At 37.4% G+C, this 14515-nt stretch overlaps 1 protein-coding gene across 2 annotated transcripts; it reads left to right on the top strand.

The window, feature by feature from the left end:
* Window positions 6684-13191, top strand: LOC107626966 (filament-like plant protein 7). Of its 2 annotated transcripts, none has more exons than XM_021118733.1 (6): window positions 6684-7142; window positions 7782-7915; window positions 8497-8641; window positions 8786-11192; window positions 11277-11334; window positions 11842-12467. In XM_021118733.1, exons 2-6 carry the CDS (start codon window positions 7820-7822, stop codon window positions 11866-11868), a joined length of 2733 nt encoding a protein of 910 aa, XP_020974392.1. In that variant the 5' UTR covers window positions 6684-7142; window positions 7782-7819; the 3' UTR covers window positions 11869-12467. The 2 variants fall into 2 exon arrangements, with proteins under 2 accessions (XP_020974392.1, XP_016185338.1); XM_016329852.2 differs by lacking the exon at window positions 11842-12467 and adding an exon at window positions 12478-13191 and having other exon boundaries at window positions 6690-7142.

Here is a 14515-nt window from a genome sequence, read left to right as displayed (position 1 = left end):
CAGATCAGCGCCACTTATCTTATCTTTTCTTTTCTAATCCTAATTTCTTCTATCTTTTCTCCTTTCTTCTTTCTTTCTTACTTTCTTTTTCTTCATCTCTTTAACTTCTCATCCTTCTTTTCTTTCATCCTATTTTACTTAATTTATTTGCATACTTTCATTCATTACATTTTAATTTTGTGCATATTTTTATTTTATTTTCTAACTTTATTATTTTTCCATTGGTGTTAAATGTTCTTATTCAACTGTGCATCTTGAATTATTTTAGTGCTTCGTGACTTGTTTTAAACTGTTGGGTGTTATTAATTATAAGTCAATGCTAATTTTTATAATATTGGCATTCATTTTATACTATCTTGCATTACCCACACTCTTTTCCCCATTATTGTAACTTTTGCACTATTGATATGCCATTTGCTTCCACTATTTTCTCACTTGCATGTTGTAGCTACCATGTAATTGAGACCCTCATTATTTGGCATTAACCCAACCATATTTTATTTGTTTTCTATCTTTGTTTTTGAGTTACTTGTCTTCCCTTTTCTCTTCTTTCAGGATGGCCACCGGGAAGAGAACTAGAAGACGTTTACATGGGACAACAGACAAGTCCATCTGCACATTCTTTGGAGAAAAAAGTGTCAGTTAGAACCACCCGTCGACTTGCACATCTTAGCATGCACCGAGGACGGTGCAATCTTTAAGTGTGGGGAGGTCAATACCGATTTCCGTGGGTTAGTACTTTTCTGTCTCAACACCAATGTTTAAATTTTCTTTGTAGTTAGTTGTTGCATTTGCATGTTTGATTGCATGTTTGTTACATTTTGTGCATGTTCTACTACTGCTTGGTTGAAGTAACATTTTCTTTTTTAAGAAACTTTTTATAGCATTTCACTAATTTGAATTAAACTTTTTGCTAAACTTGTTTGAAGAAATTTTATTTTGGAACATGGTTTAGAGCTCGAACACACAAAACCAGTGAGATTTTGAGCCTAATTGATTGATTGCATCTTATCAACCAATATTTTGTTTTTGGTGTGTGTTTTTCTCTCTAAAATTGTGATCTTTGTCTTGCTTAATTCTATATTTACATTGTTTGATGTATGCATACACTTACATGATTGAGGCCCTTGTTTCACTAAGCTTACATACCCATATGGCCTTAACCTTTTCATTATCCTTTGCAAACCAACTTGAGCCTATTTTACCCCTTTTATTCTTTACTTTAGCTCATCACTAACTCTAAGCGGAAAACAATAATGTCCTTAATTTGAATCCTTGGTTAGCTTAGACTAGTGAGAGTGCTCATGATTTAAGTGTAGAGAATTTGGGTTTGGAAACATTTGGTTTAAGAATTGGGTGTTATATATCTTTATGAAAATATGAAAGAAATATTTAGGACATGTTCATGCATTCAATAATTTAATCATATGCATTGAGAAAAACAGAAAAAAAATAAATAGGCATATTTCAGATTTAAAAAAATAAAAAATAAATAAATAAATAAATAAATAAATAATAAAAAAAGAGAGAGAGAAAAAAAAAGAGCAAATAATAAAAGGGGACAAAATGCCCCAAAGTAAATGGTGAAAGCAATGCATATGAGTTGTACTCAAATTCGGATGCATGAATATGTGGAAAACATGGTTAATGGATAGTTAGGTTTTGTATTTTTGATTACATGAATTGTCTTAAGTTAAGTGGAAAGTTTAAGTTAATTAAGGATTCAGATTTTAGTCCACTTGGCCAAATACAATCCTACCTTGACCCTAACCCCATTACAACCCTTAAAAGACCTCTTGATATGTGTATTTGTGCATCAAATTTGTGTTGATTGGTAGAACAAGAGCAAGCCTTAGAAAGCAAGATTAGTAGAGAATTGAGAGATCGAACCTTAAACACCTGAGCGATTAGAGTGCATACACTTCCAGTGAGGGTTCGATGCTCGATTCTTTGTTCCCGACTTTCATGGGCTATCTTCTTGCAAGTCTATTTGAACTTCATTTTCATGATTTGAATTAGTGAAATCCAGTTCATATTTGTTCTTAAAAGATTTGTTTACTTTTAACCAAGTAGGTAGAAACATTTTGCATGTAGTTGCATTCATATACATAGGTTGCATTGCATGAGTCTTACTTTTCCCTACTCATTTATTTTATCTCGTTGAGCTAAGCATGAGGACATGCTAATGTTTAAGTGTGGGGAGGTTGATAAACCACTATTTTATGGTTTATCTTGTGTTTATTTGAGTGGTTTTTATCAAGTCTTCACCCACATATTCATACTAATTGCATGATTTTATAATTTCTTCCTAGTTTTGTTTTATGATTGAAAACTTGCTTCCTAAAGACCTTTAATTTATATATTTTAATTCTCCTTTATACCATTCGATGTCGTGATCCGTGTGTTAAGTGTTTCAGGATTCATAGGGTAGGAATGTCTTAGAGAATGGAAACGAAGCTTGCAAAAATAGAAGGAACACAAGAAACTAAGGAGATGACCAGCGAATACTGACGCGAGCGCGTGCCTCACGCGAACGCGGAGAATGAAGAAAATCGCAGCGACGCGTACGCGTGCCTGACGCGTACGCGTGCCTGACGCGAACGTGTGGACGACGCGTACGCATGACAAGAAAAATTGCTGAATGACGCGAACGCGTGGACGACGCATACGCGTGACCTGCGCGATCTGCAGAAATAACAGAAAACACTGTGAGCAATTTTGGGACCCTTTTTCGGCCCAAATCCAAGCCCAGAAACACTGAATAAAAGCCAGAGAATGGAGGAATCAAAGACAACAACATAAACAACAATTGATACAACTTTTCATATACATAATTTTAGGTTTTAGATGTAGCTTTTAGAGAGAGAGGCTCTCTCCTCTCTCTTAGGACTTAGGATTTAGGATTAGGATTAGGATTTATATTATGATTAGGCTACTTCTCTTCATTCCAGGTTCAATGTTCCTTTAATTTATTTTCTACTTTTATTTATTCTATTACTTTAATTGTTATTTATCTTTCCAAATTGGCTTATGAACTTTTCCATGTTAAGATTTGAATGTTCTATTTAATATAATTTGAGGTATTTTAGAATTAAGATAGCTTTGATTTATTTATGTTATGGATATTTTCAATTTAAATTAGATTTCTTCTCCCTTGGCTTTGGTTAAGTAATTGGTAACACTTGAGTTATCAAACTCAGCAGTTGATCGGAAATTGGAATTGCTGATTAATTTGGATCGCTCTAAAGCTAGTCTTTCCACTGGAGTTGACTAGGACTTGAGGATCAAATTGATTGGTCCACTTGACTTTCCTTTATTTAGTAAGGGTTAACTAAGTGGGAGCAATAACAATTCTCATCACACCTGATAAGGATAACTGGGATGAAATTTCTCGTTCTCATACCTTGCCAAGAGTTTTATTAATTATTAATTTATTTTTCTTGTTATTTAAATTACTTGTTCCTTATTTCAAAAATAAAAAAATATACAATTTTCTATAACCAATAATAACCATACTTCCCTGCAATTCCTTGAGAAGACGACCTGAGATTTCAATACTTCGGTTATAAATTTTATTGGGTTTGCTTAAGTGATAATCAAAACTTTTATACGAAAGGATTCTTTGTTGGTTTAGAAACTATACTTACAACGCGATTATATTTGTGAAATTCTTTACCGACAGAAAATCCGTTCGTCAGCATAAAAGGAAAGCAAGATAAAATGACAACAAGAATAAAATCTACCAACTACCAATTGCAAGGAAACAATAACAACAACTCAAATCAACAATAAAAGAACATCAAATATCAATTGCATTAAAAGAAATCCAAATCCAACAAGAGTTCATCAATAAACTAAAAGAAGCATAAAAAGGGAAATTAACACTACAAACTAAGAGAATTGAGATGTAGAAACAAGAAATTGAAAGGAAAACAAGATGAAAACAAGAATTAAACCCTAGATCTAAGATGCAAAGTACCTAAGAACTCTAATTCTAGAGAGAAGAGGGAGCTTCTCTCTCTAGAAAATTAAACTACATGATGCTATCCTACAACTAAGTGCTCTCCCTTTACCCAAGCTTGAATTCTGCATGAAATAACCTTAGGAATGAGTTGGATTTGGGCCTGGAAAGCTCAGAAATCGCCCCCAGCGTTTTCACTTTAATGAGGTCACGTGAAATCTGTGACGCGTACGCATGGGTCACGCGTACGCGTCGCCTGGCGACCTCATCTCCACGCGTGCGTGTCTTCCACGCATGCGCGTCGATGTATGCACTTCAAATCCTTATTTTTCCATGAATTCTCCACTTTGCATGCTTTTCTCTTCACTTCTTCCGTCCACTACTTGCCTTATGAACCTGAAATCACTCAACAAATACATCAAGGCATCGAATGGAATTAAAGTGAATTAAAATTAGTAAATTAAATGCCTAAAAAGCATGTTTTCACACTTAAGCACAAATTATGGGAGAATTGCAAAACCTTGCTATTTCATTGAATAAATGTGAGATAAGTTGATAAAATCCCCTAAATTAAGTACAAGATAAACCACAAAATTGGGGTTTATCAAAGGATGCCGACTTTCAATGGGTCGCACTTTGAAAAACTTTTCTTTAAAGCCGTGAAATGGATCCTCAAACAGCCTGAAGACCCGTCGACCTTGCACGGCTCGGAATGAGAGATACCCTTTCTTGTGTTTCCCCTCTTTCAAAGGGTTAGTAAAAAGGAAGAGGTAGAGAAAGACTTCAACGAAGGCCGGGAGATCCATGTAGTCACACACCATCTCAAAACAACGGATGGAGGCCTAGCTATTTGGATGTAGTTGTGAAGGTGCCACGTCACACCAATTCAGCAGGGAGATGATGAAGGGAGTAAAAGGGATCCGAACTCCCAAGTTGGTGAACATGGTCTTGTACACCCACAACCAATCGACAACCCGATGAGTAGACATGTTTTTATAGCAAATACATTCCCGATCTCCGGAAACAAACATGTCATAATTGGCCTCCTCGGGGCCACCTCCACATAGCTCGGAGTTACGAAACTCTTGAAGCTCGTCTAGGTTTATCTTGGAGGCCGTGTCCTTCACGTCGAATATAACCCAAATATAACAATTTACAAGAACCCTCGCAACAGGACACTGCTCCATACCTACAACGGGGGCACCACTTAAGTTAAAACCGGAAGATCGTAAAATCGGAGAAAACAGAAACTAAAACTACGTTCTGCTATGACCTTGTTCTACACTAATCCACGGCTGATTTGAAGTCTAAACTCAAGAATCAGACACCTAGTGGCAACCCTTCTAAGAGCTAGCTAACAATGACGAGCCCAACCCAGGCAAGAACAACCAAGAATAACATATGATGTGCATAGTAATGACAGTAACAACAGAGACAAAATAATACCACTCATAATGAAAAAAATAAAAAGCAGATGAGACTTACCAGTAGATTGAAGAAAGAAGGAGGGTGAGTCTGGGATGAATGCGATGGAATTTGCAGCGAGTGAATGATGAAGTCATAAACGAAAAAGAAGGAGGTGAGGAAGATATGAGAGAATGGAGAATGAATGGGTTGCAAGATAAAAAAGGGGTGCAAAAATGGTAACCGTCGCTAGGAAGCGCGAAAAGCCAAGGATAAAATGGGCTTTTTCCTTGGCTTTCAAATTAGTCATAATGAACATTAAATGCTCGATACGGAAACCAAAGCGACGCCCCAAGCAACGGACGGGGGCAACTCGCGCATTGGGGGCACGGACTCCATCGACGGACTCCCAGGCCCAGGAGGACTCGATCGAGGCAGATGTGAGTGAATCGAACGCGCCAACCACGAGCTTCCATCCTCACGGTTGGCATGTTGGGGGCACTGTTCCGGCCCAACCCACTAAAAACCCGAGTCTGGTTACGACTCACCGACTCGAGCCAGGAGGTGACCCGCACGTCACCTCCCATTCCATAAGGAACCTGGACAGCTAGTAGAAGCTTCCAAAAAGATGGGCCTGATTACAAGGGGCCCACTCGGGTATAGAGTATAAATGGGGAGGGACCTACCCCTCTCTAGAGGTGTGTCATCTTTCTAACTCTAATTGACCATCTATTCGTATGGACTCTGACTTTAGCATCGGAGTGTTCTTGTAGGTGGTCCCACCCACCAACGCACAGACCGAACGCACCACTCCAGCAATTGACGTCCAGGTTCAGATCCTCTCACCCCTTGTTCCATCATTTACCTTACCAATTCACCAAACACCTGAACAACAGAGCGAATTTGATCTCGTATTGAACACCCAAATCTTGAGTTTAGAATTATTTCTTTGAGCAACAAAATATTTTTAATCCCATTTTAACTATTTGGAATGCAATTTTAGTAATTTATACCTATTAGCCAAATTCGTGAAAAAGAAAAATAAGGAAATTAATCCTCTCAATTTTTTTTAACAATTGAGAGAGTAAAGTATAATTTTTTACCATTAATTATTATAAGTGAGACAAAAAAAATATAAAAAAAATACATTAAAAAATTATAAATCACACTTTATTTCCTCAATTTTTTTTTTAAAAATTAAAATGATCCATTCCCAAAAAATAACGGGCGGGCATCATATCATTACACCAATTGAAGCTTAGGATGCTACTATGTTGACTGAATTTCAACTGAAAAATGTAATCCGAAGTAAAAAATGTAATCCGAAAAACTCTCCCCTTCCTCGACTCGCGTGTTATGCAGATCCAATGAAAAGCCCCAAGCCGACACCTACAGATACAGTCTACAGGCCCCCACTTCTTTCTCTCTCACTCTGTCATTTTCTCTTCACATCTACACTCCCACTTTCCACTTTCCCATCTTTTTACTTCTCTTTTCCATTCTTTCCTCACCCAACGCCCACACACACTCTTCACACTCTACAAAGAAAGCTGAGCTGGAAGAAAGGCTTTCTTCCTCGTGTGGTGCCCAGCTCCCCTCATTCACACTCATTCTCCCTTTGCTGAGAGATCAAACATCGTAATCATATGCATTGTCATGCTTTCACCCCTGAGCCTTCAATCTTAAGTTCTTCTTATTGCAAACTACCCCCTCCCCTTCCCATTTATTTTGCAAAGTACTGCCATTGCAGCTTGGGTGTTCCATGCCAAAACTAGAGGTGAGAAATCACAAGCACTTTCTCAAGTTGTTTAAGAATGTACTATATTTTATTTTTTCGTTCCTTTTTTTTCTTTAGATTTTGAAAGGGCTTAGTTAATTTTTCTTTTTATGGAAAAAGGGGAAATAAAACATTTTTCTCGTGAATCTAAGTTGCATGTGAATGATTCGTCGGCTTATGTGCAGGTTTAGACTTTGTCATGTTGTGTTAGATTTTATGAATAATGGTGGTGATTGTGCCTTGGGGATTTCGATGCTCTTAACAAATGGGAAATTTTGATTTGTTTATTCATTTGTTTATTTTTCCGTGGAATGTAAAAACTTTCTTCTTCCTTTTTTTTTTTTTTTTGCACTTGCAATTTCCTAGTTGAAAAGACCAAGTAATGTTTCTACTTTCCTAGGTTTTTTTTTTTTTAATTTTTAATTTTTTAATTTCCTGTAAGTTTTCTTACTATAGTTACAACCTCTGCAATACATGACAATAGAAGTATCGGCTACCGTATATGGTGCTTCTCAATGAACATCATAATGTTGTTGATAATAGCACTGATGAGAAACTTAGATTAGGTTACTGGAGTAGGAGGAGTTTATTTCTTGAAAAAGTTATCATTGTGACTTTGTGAGTTGTGACTCCTTACAGGTGCCACACTGCCACCACATTGAAGCCTTCTTAGCATTATGGATCACAAACCATGGCCTTGGAGGAAAAAATCCTCAGAAAAGATAACCGTAACGACAGACAATACCAATCTCACTTCAAAAGAAAACCAAGAGGTAATCTAAAGTTTATTTATCATTTGTTATTATGTTGTTATCAGTTTATATAGTTTTCTCGTTTTGCAATTGTTATGGAATCTTCCAAGTTCATATAATGATTAAGCTGCCTGCATTATATCCCTTTCTATTTCCCCCTTATTTTGTCTTACAAAAGCAAGTGTAGTGATATAGTACTTTCTCCGTTAACAACATTTCATTTCTTATTAGTAAAGAATGGCAATGAGGGTTTGCACAAGTGTAAATGGTTTGAAAGTTTATCCCATAAGGACACAGTTATTGTGAGGATCCTTTTATTGGCCATGGATGACTACACGTAAACGCTCTTTTGAGCCTAGGGGCATGTCTTGTCCTTGGTGTGCTGACTGATGCTGAATCTTACTAGACTTTGTTCACCACCAAAAGAAAAAGAAAAGAATGCCGGTTTGGCAATTATAGCTTGAGCTGAATTATTTTGGTAATAATGATTTGTGCCCATAACTAAGTGAAACTTAATGTTTGCTTTATTACCTAATGTAAAATGAAATAACGGGTACCTTTGGTTTGTTCTACTTTTACCTTTTTCTCGTTATGTGTTTTAGGTACAGGCTCTTCTAGCTGATAAAGAAGAATTGGAGAAAGACTTGAAAAGACTAAATGATAAGCTTACTTCGGCACTCTCTGACTGTAATGCTAAAGGTGAGCTGTTGAAAAAGCAAACAAAAATTGCTCAGGAAGCAACAGCAGGTAATATTCATTGATCTGTATATTTCCCTTATCTGTCCCCACTGTTCTCTAATATAGGACTTGAAAAATACAGAAATAACCAAATTATGAGTACAATAGTTTTAAGGTAGTTACCAGCCTCTGATAAAAGGCTTGAATGTGAAGGTTATGAGCAGGCAAAAGCTGAGGTGTTGTCTATGAAGCATGATTTTGATGAAGCTTTGCAGCAGAGATTAATTTATGAAGAAAGAGTAGTCCATTTGGATGGAGCTCTCAAGGAATGTATGCAACAGTTACGTTTTGTTCGAGAAGAACAAGGGCGAAGGGTTCATGATGCTGTGATGAAGGCTTCAAAAGAATTTGAAAAAGAGCGCATGGTTCTGGAGGAGCAGTTATCTGAGGTAGGTAAATGGCTAGCAAAAGCGGAGACTGAAAATTCTCATCTTAATAAGTCCATTCTTGCAAAAGAAAATCTGATTGAAGATCTGAAAAGACAATTGAATCAAGCTGAGGCAAATCATAATGCACTGATGATTAGATTAGACTCTATTGAAAAAGAAAATGCCTCTTTCAAGTATGAGGTTCGAGTCCTTGAAAAGGAACTTGAGATCCGAAATGAAGAGAGAGAGTTTAATCGCCGGACGGCTGATGCTTCTCACAGACAGCACTTAGAGAATGTTAAAAAAATTGCCAAATTAGAATCAGAATGTCAGAGGCTGCGGCTTCTGGTTCGGAAACGATTACCAGGTCCTGCTGCCCTGGCAAAAATGAAAAATGAAGTTGAAGTTTTGGGACGGGATTCATTTGAAACGAGAAGGACGAGGTTGAACTCAACCAGCAGTTTGATGGTTGAATCTTCTATTGACAGTTCTCCTGAGACTCCTGGTAGAAGAATCAGTACATTGACAGAGCAGCTATCTGCTGTTGAAGAAGAGAACAAGACTCTAAAAGAATCCCTAAATAGGAAAATGAGTGAGCTACAATTCTCAAGAGTAATGCTTTCTCGCACAGCTTCAAAACTTTTGCAACTGGAGTCACAGATTGGAGATTCGCCTAGAAGCCACTTAAACTTAGAGAAGCCTCGAAGTAACCTAGCATTACATGAGTTCTCTTTGGCATCAATGTCTGACAATGGCAGCGATGACAAGGCTAGCTGTGCTGAATCTTGGGCTTCTGCCTTGATTTCAGAATTGGAAAACTTCAAAAGCAATAAGCAGAAGGAGTCACAGTCATACAGAAGTGTTGGAGCTTCAGACATAAATCTTATGGATGACTTCCTTGAAATGGAAAAATTAGCAATAGTCTCTGTTGAAAAAGCCCCTGAAATGTCTCATGCTTCCTCAAAAGGAGTTAATGAATTTAATGGTTTTTCAGATACTGGGATGGATGATTCTACCTTTGATGCATCAGGTAAGGAGATCGTTGGAGTGCCTGGTCGCATTTCTAACGTGTCAGTGTCTAATCAGGAAACCTCTTCCATTGATATTTTGAAAGGTAATGTTCCTGGATGGCTTCATGAGATAGTAAAATTGGTCTTGGAGCAGAGTTGCATCACTCATAAAACCCCTGATGATATATTTGAGGATGTTAGAGTAGCTTTGAGGCATCTGAATAATCCAGATCTACTTGTCTTTGATCCAACCAAAGGATCTGGTCTTATTGATCCATCTGGTGATGTAAATGATGCTGATATCTCATCAATAAAGATAGTGAAAGAACAGTCTGAGGCAGATCTGAGTAAATCGATAGGCAAGATAGTTGAGCTCATTGAAGGAATCAGTGTGCCTGCTGTGGATTATGATGGTTTGGATCCCTTGTGCGGAAGAGATGGGAATAATCTTTCACATAAGGTTCTAGGAATGCCAACAGGATACATGGTCCGTGTTTTCCAGTGGAAAACTTCAGAACTAGCTAACGTTTTGCAACATTTTCTCCATGTATGTTATGATTTACTGAATGGCAAGGCGGATCATGGAACATTTGCTGAGGAATTAACAACAGCTTTGGATTGGATTATGAATCACTGCTTTTCGATCCAGGATGTTTCTACTATGAGGGATGCCATCAAGAAACAATTTGATTGGGACGAGACCCGAAGTGAAAGTGAAGCAGAGGCAAGTCTTTTTACAGGGGCAGATAAGTTGCCTCAAGTAACTACTGCTGGTGGTGATGATCTACAAACTGGAGAGATGTATTATGCCGAGAAAGAAGAATTAAAAAATATTAAAGATAAATTGGTCAGTGCTGAATCTCAAAAGGGAGCCATGGAAGGGAGACTTAAATCAGCTACTGACAGGACTGAATCATTAATAAGTCAACTCCAAGAATCTGAGAAAACTATTACCAGCTTGACATCAGATTTACAAAGCTTAAAAGAATCAAATGCAGTACTTGAGGGTCAAATAAAAAATCTCAAATTGGCAAATTCAGATCTCGATGTACAGCATAAAGAAGCTGAATTGAAAGAGGCTTATCACAAGGTTTTCACATTAGAAGTGGAACTGGAGAACAAAACTCACTGTTGTGAAGACTTGGAGACCAGATGTCTTGAATTGCAGCTCCATCTTGAAAGGTGTCAATCGCAATATGATATTTTGAATATTTAGCTTTTAATTTTATTTGAGGAGTGTCACACATCAAATCTCTCTTTTTTCAGCATGTCAAAGAACTGCTCAAACAATGCTATTGACCATAAAGATAAGCCACTGCGAACTGTAAGTTCTTTTCATTCTATTTGTTTTTTGTGTTTAGTCACAGACTCACAGTTTGATTGTTAGTGCCACTTGAGATAATTTAAACAAGCTAAAGCATTCTTTTTCTGGATAAACGAAGAAATAATTCTCACAAGACAAGAAGGATAATGCAAACAGTATGGAGGACAAGTTCACAAGATAGCCTTGTTAGTTGTTACTTAAGATAGGAATAAATAATCTAGCTTAAGCATAATTCGTCTAAATTCAAATTTGTCGCTTAATGGTATTAAGATATTAATGAGGGCAATCGCTTTTAATTATTAATTGGAGAACCTTTGGTGGAGTGTGGTGCTTTGTGCAACTCCATGGGATGCATTCTGCTGAATATTTACTGTTGCTATGCCAGAAATAGTCTGATATATAAGTAATTTGAATAAGCTGAGAATATGAACTTATCAAAAAGATATTTTCTGTTTTGATGAGGAGAAAGTATATAAATTGTATCTATGTTTTTTTTCATTTTGCAAGGAATCAGGACAAATATGTCATATCTGATTGAGGTCACATGAATTGTTTCTGTTTCCATCGTGATGTTGGTTCCTATTGTCAATGGAGTATTCACTTTATCCTCTGTTTTAGCATGGACTCCTCCTATAAACCTATATTCATAAATAAGAAACTGTTAGATAGGTGAGTTGTGATAGAACACTTCATTCATGTTGTAATGAATTGCTTTGCAGAGAGAAATACCACCACTGTTCTCTTTTTTCTATTATATTGCTACATTAGACTTCATTCAAGACCAGTCAATAGAACCTTCACAAACCACTCTTTAAATTTCTGGCTGGTGTACAAAACTAGCAAAGTTTAAGTATCAATATGGAATGAACTAACCATCAGTTCCCTTAGGGGGTGTTTTCGATTTTGGAGGGAAAGGGAAGTCCTGGAAGTGTAAAGTGAAGTAGTTTTTGCTTTCCCAAAGACCAAATTCGTTCCTTCCAAAGCTCCAACTTGCAAACACGCCCTTAAAAGCATTGAAGATAAAGCCCCATTGGAGTTTAGTTATTAGAATAATAAACAAATTAAAGTATCATTTATGCTTGTGTACGATCACTATTGTGCATCATTGGCATTTAGTTAAGGAGTGTTGATAAATTCCTGCAGGATTGGGAGATAACAGCTGCTTCAGAGAAGCTGGCCGAGTGTCAAGAAACCATTCTTAACCTTGGAAAGCAGTTGAAGGCGATAGCTGCACCAAAGGATGCGGCTCTTTTTGACAATGCCATTGCTAATGCAGTTACCAACACGGCACCAGCCACTACCTCGCATGTGGCTCCAAGTCCTGCCCTCGAGAAAGATACGAGAGTGAAAAATCGATCCCTGCTCGATCAAATGCTGGCCGAAGATGATAATAAGGCCAAGGTTTCGAAAGAAAGTGATGGCAAAACAACTCACTCCAACATTCCTGGCAACATAGAGACCCTGGAAAAGATTTTAGTTTTGAATGGAACTAAAGGCAATGACGATGAGGATGCTGTTAATTCTTTGGCCATTGTTCCTGCAAAGAAACAGGGCAGTGGAAGTTTGTGGAAGAAATTATGGAGAAAAAAGAAAAGTGCCAACAAGAAAGCACCACTTTCAACATCTAATATATGAAATGCTCATACATAATAAACTCTAGTGTTTTTCAGTGCGGTATAATTTTAGTGAAAAAGAAAATTGTTGTGGTTCTTTTATTTTATTTTACTTTTTAAAAAAATTAAGTGAGGAGAGTTGGTGGTTGTATTGTGTTTTCCTCTTGTATATATACGCCAAAAAGTGGAAACTAACAAGTGAAAGTTTGTTATGAAAGCTATCAACTAATATTGTTGTGATACATATTGAAGTTTTCTCGTGGCCTTTGGTTATTTTCGTATGCATAGCATATTGCGAAATTCCTTTTCGAAATAAGAATTAAAGAGGTTTGGAAACATTAATTAAAGAGGGGAAAGAAAAATATGAAATACATTTTGAAAGGAAAAAATGTCAAGTGAATAATAATACTAGGTATTTTACTATATTAATATGTTGAACTAAAAAGTAGTTTCGTAATGCCACCAATCAGCATAAAAAAAACTTTAGCAAAGAGTGAACTACCAATCCGGCCCCTGACCATTTCGCACAATGACAAAGTAACCCCTAACGAATATTGTAATCCACTTCGGTCCCTGTCCCATGCCTCCGTCACACAAGCCGGTCCTTGAGGCTGAATCTCCGGCAAGAATGAACGGAAAATGCTGAGCTGGCACGGTGAGCGTGTGTGAGCTGGCTGACGTGGACGATTGCTGCATACGTGGACTACTGAAATGGTCAGGGGGTTAGTTGTCCAAATCATAAAACGTGGTCGTTTTGAGGGGAGGTGCCATCTTATTCGTTGTGGGTATTCGTCCCCCTCCTTCTGACTAATTTGTGAAGCCCTAATTCGCCATGAGCAGCATGAGAGAGCTCACTTCGATGTCCCTTCACGAAATTAGAAGAGACGTAGTCAACGATGAAAGCAGGAGTGTAACCACCGGCTCTTCTGGAAGTGTTGGACCGTGGAAGATGACGAAGAAGAAGAGGTTCAATGCTCCGCGGTGCTATTGTGGAACTCATGCAATTCTGTTCCTATCTTCGATGGAGCTTAACCCTAATAGGTTGTTTTATGGATGTCCCAACTTTAAGGTGATTTGAATTTTTAATTAAGTTCGTTTGATGTGGCCTCTGGTAACATGTTCTTACCATTATTTTTAAACACTGCAGAGTTCAGGGTCACACTGCAAATACTTTGCGTGGCTCGATGATTTCGTGGCGTTGTTCGATTTTGAAGGCTCCAAATTGTTTGGTTTTAATAGTGGAAAGCAACTCGAAGATCAGCACATGGCTGCAGCTGAGATGCTTGGTGGAAAAGTGAGAGAGCTAGAGCATACAGTACATGCTTTAGAACTGCAAGTTAAGAGATGCAAACATGTGCAGAGTGACCATAAGTGTTTTAGTGGTGCAGCAGTTGTTGCATTTTTCTGTGGAATTATAGTTGCAAACTTCGTTAGGACATTAAGTTAGATGATGACTATGTGAATTGATGTTAAGACTGTTATCTTGTTATGATATTTGATTTGGAGATAATTAAACACAGATGTTGTTTAATGTTATTATTGTTAATTATTGTGGACATATAAAGCTG

The sequence above is a fragment of the Arachis ipaensis genome, chromosome B01, assembly GCF_000816755.2.
Source record: "Arachis ipaensis cultivar K30076 chromosome B01, Araip1.1, whole genome shotgun sequence".
Classification (NCBI taxonomy): Eukaryota; Viridiplantae; Streptophyta; class Magnoliopsida; order Fabales; family Fabaceae; genus Arachis; species Arachis ipaensis.
This window is presented reverse-complemented; position numbering and strand designations above follow the sequence as displayed.

Excerpts from the sequence above, each read along its gene's own strand:
- LOC107626966 (XM_016329852.2), top strand. The coding sequence starts at position 7,820 with ATGGATCACAAACCATGGCCTTGGAGGAAAAAATCCTCAGAAAAGATA. Across the intron at positions 11,193-11,276 it reads TTGCAGCTCCATCTTGAAAG|CATGTCAAAGAACTGCTCAA; the intron begins GTGTCAATCGCA and ends CTCTTTTTTCAG. Across the intron at positions 11,335-12,477 it reads AAGATAAGCCACTGCGAACT|GATTGGGAGATAACAGCTGC; the intron begins GTAAGTTCTTTT and ends AAATTCCTGCAG.